Source organism: Physeter macrocephalus, chromosome 14 (genome assembly GCF_002837175.3).
Source record: "Physeter macrocephalus isolate SW-GA chromosome 14, ASM283717v5, whole genome shotgun sequence".
NCBI classification, from domain to species: domain Eukaryota; kingdom Metazoa; phylum Chordata; class Mammalia; order Artiodactyla; family Physeteridae; genus Physeter; species Physeter macrocephalus.
This window is the reverse complement of record NC_041227.1, coordinates 112,917,822-112,925,499: the sequence shown is the minus strand read 5'-3', so window position 1 is coordinate 112,925,499 and position 7,678 is coordinate 112,917,822. Positions and strand designations below refer to the sequence as shown.

At 42.7% G+C, this 7,678-nt stretch overlaps 1 protein-coding gene across 3 annotated transcripts in view; it reads left to right on the top strand.

The window, feature by feature from the left end:
- KAT7 (lysine acetyltransferase 7) overlaps window positions 1–7,320 on the top strand; it is a 32,515-nt gene extending 25,195 nt beyond the window's left edge. For all 3 annotated transcript variants that reach the window (XM_024130297.3, XM_007131002.4, XM_024130298.3), the window contains 4 exons: window positions 751–844; window positions 3,381–3,527; window positions 4,905–5,011; window positions 5,642–7,320. In XM_024130297.3, the coding sequence (XP_023986065.1) occupies window positions 751–844; window positions 3,381–3,527; window positions 4,905–5,011; window positions 5,642–5,743 (450 nt within the window). In that variant the 3' untranslated portion in view covers window positions 5,744–7,320. The remainder of the gene's footprint in view (window positions 1–750; window positions 845–3,380; window positions 3,528–4,904; window positions 5,012–5,641) is intronic.
- The last annotated feature ends 358 nt before the right edge of the window (window positions 7,321–7,678 follow it).

The window sequence follows — 7,678 nt, the reverse complement described above, 5'->3', positions numbered from 1 at the left end:
CAGCATGTGGGATCTTCCCGGACCGGGGCACGAACCCATGTCCCCTGCATCAGCAGGCAGACTCCCAACCACTGCGCCACCAGGGAAGCCCTACTTATGACTTTTTAATATAACAACTTTATTGAAATATAATTCCCCTACCATACAATTCACTCATTTAAAGTGAATGGTGTAGTGGTTTTTAGCATATTCACAGAGTTGTGCAACTACCTGGCAGTCACCACAATCAGTTTTTGTTACCCCAGTAAGAAACCCCATACCCATAAGTAGTCACTCCTCATTTCCACTTATTCCCTCCCAGCCCCACTGTCTCTATAAGTTTGCCTGTTCTGGACATTTCACATAAATGGAATCATGCAGTATGTGATTTAATTGTGTCTTGACCCCCTTCCAGAATGGGGACTTATGTTTGGATTCCCTCCCTCCTCCAGTAGGCAACACTCTTTTGAAATACTGCTTTTAAAGAGGGATGCTCTAGACTGACTCGGCGTTCTAAACCTTCTTGCCTTGCTCTGTGCCTGTAAGGAACCCAGAGTCAGCCCCCTTAAGATGAGACTGGAAATCTTAGAGCTAGGGAAACCCTGGGATCATCATAAAGGGTGTGGATGTACCAGCTGTGAGCCTGACAGCCACTCCTCAGGACTAGTTAGCATATATTTTGCAAGCAACCTTGTTTTGTATCTGTGTGACTGCTGACACCTTTGGTTCCAAATTCTCATGACCCACTCATCTGTTTGCTCTTGATTTTAGGAAAAGAATTCATTCCTCAACTACAATGTATCCTGTATCCTTACCATGCCTCAGTACATGAGACAGGGCTATGGCAAGATGCTCATTGATTTCAGTAAGTGAAACAGGGAAGTCATAAGTTCCACAAGCAGGGACCATGTGAATATTGTTGTTTGTCTTTTTGTCCTGTGATCTATCTATACAATTCCTGGCACATAGTGGAATTACACTGGTATTAAGTGAATGAGTAAGTGGAAGAAATCTGAACATTGTCAGTTGGCCTGATACACATTGAACACTCAAATGAATACAGGACCCTGAGTTGGTACCTAATGGTGGGAGATATAGAGGATAGTAAAGTAAGCTCTTTAGGATTACCCCAGTTTGAGACTTATGAACACCACATACATGCATAAGGCTTCAAATTTGTTCTTGGGTGTTAGGAATTTTAGTTTTGTAAGCTTTTGTCTAGAGGTAGTCGTCTTATTAATCATGGATTCTGTATTTGGGAATTTGCCTACTCATTAAAATTTATTCATAAGCCCAAAATCAACCAACATGCCCATGGCAGCAAAGAAAAAAAGTCACCATGCATTCCCAGATGAGGTCAAACAAGGTGCCTTGTTTCGGCTCTCTGTGTTTAAGCAAGTGTCCTTTTCATGGTCTATTAGTGCCATGTCATTCATATTTTTGTGCCTTTTTTTTAATCTTTATTTATGTGGCTGCGCCAGGTCTTAGTTGTGCGGGATCTTCGTTGCCTCGTGCGAGATCTTCGTTGTGGTGTGCGGGACCTTTAGTTGCGGCATGCATGTGGGATCTAGTTCCCTGACCAGGAATCAAACCTGGGCCCCCTGCATTGGGAGCATAGAGTCTTAACCACTGGACCACCAGGGAAGTCCCCATATTTTTGTGCTTTTCGTTATTGATTTTCTTTTCTTTTTTTTTTTGGCCACGCTGCACAGCTTGTGGGATGTTAGTTCCCCGACAAGGGATTGAACCTGGGCCCTTGGCAGTGAAAGCTTGGAGTCCCAACTACTGGACCACCAGGGAATTCACTGTTGCTGATTTTAAATGGTCCCTAAGCCTAGCGCTGAAGTACTGTCTAGGAAGGCTGTGATGTGCCTTACAGAGAAAGTGTGTTTTATAGATAGGTTGTATTCAGGCATGCATTATTGTGCTGTTGGCTGTTAGTTCACTGTTATTGAATGAACGATATGTATTAAATAGGTATTTTTAAGCAGAAGCACATAAAACGAAGTTATGTATTGATTGGTTGACAAAAATGTGACCAGCAGCCCACAGGAACCTAACGCTGTATCTCCCCTAAGAGCAGTGGTTCAATATTCGCTAGTTCAGTGTTCACTGTGACTTTGTAGACTATAACTACTGTAAATAATGAGATTCAACCGTATTTTATTCGATATTCGCTGTAACATGACATATTTTAGTCAAATTAGAACTCTTAAAAAAAGCTTTGTGATCCTTTTTTTTTTAAGCCATCTGGTAAGAGATGAATCAGGAAATGGCATAATCCACTAAGGGTTTGAGGGGATTGTATATCTTTGAACAGGTAACACCTATTTTATAAACTTACCTTTGTGGAAATTTTCAAACATATACAAAAGTAGCATAATAGTATAATAAACTCCCCTGTAATGATTACCATTTTATGGCCAATCTTGTTTTACCTGTAGTCCCACCCTCAACTATTTTGGTATCTCTAAAAGAATAAGGTCTGTTATACTTAAAAAATACCAAAAAAACAAAAAATTCCGTAATGTCATAAATTTTACTATTCAAATTTTCCTTATTTTGTGATTTTGTTCTTTTAAAAAAAATTATTTTGACTCAAATCCAGATAGAACTGATATTGGGATTGATAGATGTAGCTTATAAATCACTTTTAGTCTAAAAGTTCCCACTCCATCTCTTCCTTTTTTTTCTTTGCTATTTATTTGTTGAAGAAAGCAGGTTAATTATCCAGTAGAGTTTCCTGGGGTATGAATCTTGCTGACTGCATCCCCATGGTGTTGAAAGTTAGACGTTTAGATGTTAAAACTAGCGACTTAGTGAAATTCAGATAGTATCCATCCCTGTCCCCCTCCCCACCCCCCACCAATATTTCATAGGCAGTACTGAGATAACCCATTCTTAAAGTTCAAAAATTTGAAAAAGATTAATAGCTGTATAGTGAAATGCCTTCCCAATCTCTGTTCCCATCTACCCTGTTTTTTTGGTTTTGCTTTTCGGCTTTTTTTTTTTTTTTTTTTTTTTGGCCGCACCACTCGGCTTGTGGGATCTTAGTCCCTGACCAGGGATCGAACCCAGGCCCCAGGCAGTGAAAATGCTGAGTCCTAACCACTGGACTGCCAGGGAATTCCTCATCTACTCTGTTCTTAACACATACGTACAGATAACCATTGATAAGTTTCTAGTGAAGCCTTCCGGAGTTTTTTTAATGTCTATTATAAGTAAATGTAAATACACATTCGTCCCCTTTTGTTTGTACAAAGGCAGCCAACATAGTATTGCATTAAATGACTGAACCCTAATTGATATTGCAAAGCAGACTCTGCTCCTTAAATCTTTTTCCATATTGGTACATTGTTCTTACTAGGGTGAGACACAGTGTCTATATTGTTCCCTGGCAGGTTATTTGCTTTCCAAAGTGGAAGAAAAAGTTGGCTCCCCAGAGCGTCCACTCTCAGATCTGGGGCTCATAAGCTACCGCAGTTACTGGAAAGAAGTGCTTCTTCGTTACCTGCATAATTTCCAAGGCAAAGAGATTTCTATCAAAGGTTGGTTTTTGACTCTTAGAAAATGGTTGTTACTCTAGATGTTAGCTCCACTGAATATTCTGACTTTTCTATTTGGCCCTGTTCATGCTTTGTAACCTGCAAAGAAAATGCCCCATTCTGTGTTTCATCTGAATATGAGAGCAGAAGGCCCACTAATGTGGACCACTCACTAGAGGTGCCTAAGGATTCCAGAGTGTTTGGCCCTTGGGACTGGTTGGTTATGATTTGCTTTCTTACAGAGAAAATGTGGTGGGCTTTTTTGTTTTTTAAATTTTTTTTTTTTTGAGTTTTGAACTTTATTTATTTACTTATTTTTGGCTGCGTTGGGTCTTCGTTGCTGCATGCAGGCTCCCTCTAGTTGAGGTGAGCAGGGGCTACTCTTCGTTGTGGTGTGCGGCCTCTAATTGCAGTGGCTTCTCCCGTTGCGGAGCACAGCGCGGGCTTCAGTAGTTTTGGCTCGCGGGCCCCAGAGCGCAGCCTCAGTAGTCATGGCGCACTGGCCCAGTTGCTCCTCGGCATGTGGGATCTTCCCAGACCAGGGCTCGAACTTGTGTCCCCTGCCTTGGCAGGCAGATTCCTAACCACTGCGCCACCAGGGCAGTCTGAAAATGTGTTTTATAGATAGTTTTTTTAAAAAATAAATTTATTTATTTTTATTTTTGGCTGCATTGGATCTTTGTTGCTGTGCACAGTCTTTCTCTAGTTGTGGCACGCAGGCTTCTCATTGTGGTGGCTTCTCTTGTTGTGGAGCACAGGCTCAAGGTGTGCGGGCTTCAGTAGTTGCAGCACGTGGGCTCAGTAGTTGTGGCTCGTGGGCTCTAGAGTGCAGGCTCAGTAATTGTGGCACACGGGCTTAGTTGCTCCACAGCATGTGGGATCTTTCCGGACCAGGGCTCGAACCCGTGTCCCCTGCATTGGCAGGCGGATTCTTAACCACTGTGCTAACCAGGGAAGCCCTATAGATAGGTTTTATTCAGGCATATGTTATTGCATCTCAAATCTCAGGTTGTTGACACGTTAATTCTCAACAAAAGTCAAGAAAGAAGAAAAACTTCAAGTCTTTTGGCACACACAGGAACTTCTAACATCCCTGAATATTTATGTGAGGATGGAAGAATTTAGTTTGGTCTGTCTTTGACCTTGATTTCTATAGGGGCCAAGTGGTTTCCTGCTGTAATATCCCTCTTCTGTAGTTATTTTAACTGGTCAAATGAATGCTTTGTAAATTTCTTCTGAACAGCTTGGGTCAAGTAGTGAAGATTCCAAACATTTGGAGTCTGCGTCTAGATTTCCTCCAAGGGAAAGGGGGCCTTGGTGGGCCGGGGCGGGGGTGGTGTCTGCATTTTGGCCAAGTTCTCAGTAGCTCTTCTGTTTCAGAAATTAGCCAGGAGACAGCTGTGAATCCTGTGGACATTGTCAGCACTCTGCAAGCCCTTCAGATGCTCAAGTATTGGAAAGGAAAACACCTAGTTTTGAAAAGACAGGTAAAGTTACTATCAGCCTCTTGCTCATTGCTTAATGTCCCGTGAGGCCTAGCAGAGCAAAGTGGGGCCTTCACACCTTACAGGTAACCGTCCCTTCTTAAAGGAGTCCGACTCTATGCATCCTTTACTTGGTCTCATTGTTAGGCTTATCTTAAGCTCCTCTCTCAGAGTTGAATGACAGACGTGTAAGCAGCTCCAGTTAAGCAGCTTTATGTTGCACAGTCATACTTCTATCCTTTGATGATTTTCTTAGATCGGATGAAGAGTGCCCATCTGTGGAGGAGAATCTTCATAAACTCCAGGGCCTATGGAAGTGGTTTTAAATTCCTTTAACAAATGCCATCTCAACTCATGCCAATTTAAAATTTTTTTAAGTTGACTTGTAACATTTAATGATGGAAGATGAATAATGATTTTCAGGTCTTACTGAGGGCATAGTAGGAAGAAATGGATTAGGTAGGAGAGCACTAGGTAAATCAAAAGATAATTTTTTTTATATACCTGTCTCACACCTTAGTATATTATTAAATCTTTGGCCATTTCTTCTTTGCTACTGATCATTTTGGAATCCACTTATAACCGTGTTTTAGTTGAATGTATATAATAATTTTTCCCATTGTTCTCCCTCAGGACCTGATTGATGAGTGGATAGCCAAAGAGGCCAAAAGATCCAACTCCAATAAAACCATGGATCCAAGCTGTTTAAAATGGACCCCTCCCAAGGGCACTTAAAGTGACCGGTTACTCCGAGCCAGCGAACCCCAGCAGTAGGAATCCGTACCCTAGGGATCTGTCTGTCATTTCTGTTGCTCTTGTGATTGGCAAGTACAGTATCCTTTGGGAAGGCCATCCCCCTCAGGACTGTCCTGGCTCCGACCTTCGTGTACACTGCAGACGCTGGTTCTGAGGAACTGTTGTTTCGGCCTCAGTGAGGTTGCCTGGATGGGATCTGTATTAGACTTGAGTGCAGATCCCTCGTAGCACTGACCCAAGGTGTTCTGTTTTGGTACTGTACCTGTCCAGTCACTGGTTCTCTCCTCTGGCCCCATGAGGTTGTGTCGTGTCTTCTAAACTTTGTAATAGTGCTTCTTCTTGCCGCTCAGTCACGAGACCACCAACTACGGTTACTGCCACCAGGACATTCCCAGTTACTCCTTACCTGTGTTCTTGGAGGGGCAGGGAAGAGGTAACACTTCTGAGTGTGTGTGTGTGCTGGGAGGGGTCCCTTCCCTTTGTATTTCATCTCACTTAAAGTTTTTTCCTCCATTTTTACTGAAAGACCTGTTTTTGATCAGTATCAGGCTGACCAGAGCCAAATACTTTTGAAGACTTGCAGGGATTAGTCTTGGTTACAGCACATTATCTGAATGAGATGGAGAAAAGAATTGAGAAGTGGTGATTCTGTATTTGGATTTGAGTTCACCTGTGGGCAGTGGGCAACGTCTTGGTGGAAGGGAATGGAATACTACTCTTTGCCTCACCAGAAAGTGCCCAGTAGTAAGTGTTTTCTTCTCTTTACTCCCTGCCCGTCTTTTCGTTTGCAGGTGCCAAAATAATTTCCAGTTCTCCCTTTCTTGCTGCATGTTAACTGGTTAATTATACTGCAGAAACCTTTTCACCAGTACCAGTCTGATATAGCATACCTGTGCTTCCACATAAGTTACACTGCTTTTGTCTGAACATCCTTGGAGAAGTGATTGAAAGTGACTTCCGTGTCTCAGCCCATGACTCAGCAAGGCAGAATGGCCACCCCTGCCAAGGTTTGCTTCCCTTTTCAACAGTGCCTCACCCTCCCTCTAAGACTAAAGTGCTTATGCCCTTCCAAGAACTCCTCCTCCATTTCCTTTTTGGGATTTACCACCATCCCCCCATTCTCTGGTCTCCTATTTATGGTGTTGTTTAAGTGAAGGAAGAGATGCTCCCTCTAATTTCTCTCTAGCCCATTATAACCTGCTATCTTGGGGCAGCTTTTGATGTATGACATGTCACCCTTTCCAACTTGGTCTCTACAACACCGCTGTCTTCATGTGGAACCCTCACCACAATCCCAACTCTGGTCATTTGTGCCTTTCTCTTGTCATCTTTGTACACTACTTATATTCACTGTGGGTTGGGGGGAGCTAATTTTAAGCATGTTCAGTGGCAGCTCCCTGCCGGTTTCAGTGTCACTGTTAAAATTTATCCAAAAGCAACTTCACTGGGGGTTTTCTTAAGGGGTAAAGGCCTTTTACAGAAGCTAATCCTTCCCCACATGTGGTAGAATGTGCTGTTCTATATCTACTCCTCAATAAAGCATGTTCTCTGCTCAAGTCTGTTTCACCTAGGAGCTCTCATTTGAGTGCAAAATGGTGCCACTGACCTGCTGCTAATAGGTAATGCACTTGGGATTTATTTTCCTAGCAGTAAACTGACTGTTGAGGGATGTGGTTTGTGGCTGGGGAAGGTTGTTTCTTCCTCTGTGATGCAGGGTATCTATGGAGGGAGTGCTTACTCTGAGCTTGTTTAGTTGATGGGATAAACTCTCCCTGCCACACTCTGGTTCCAGATAATAGGTATGCATAGCAGTAAGTAGTCTGTATTATCCATTCTTCCGTTAAGTTCATTAAGTTCAAGGACAGAAAACCCAGCAGGAAGTTAGGATACGTGGGGTACAATCGATAGCTGTGG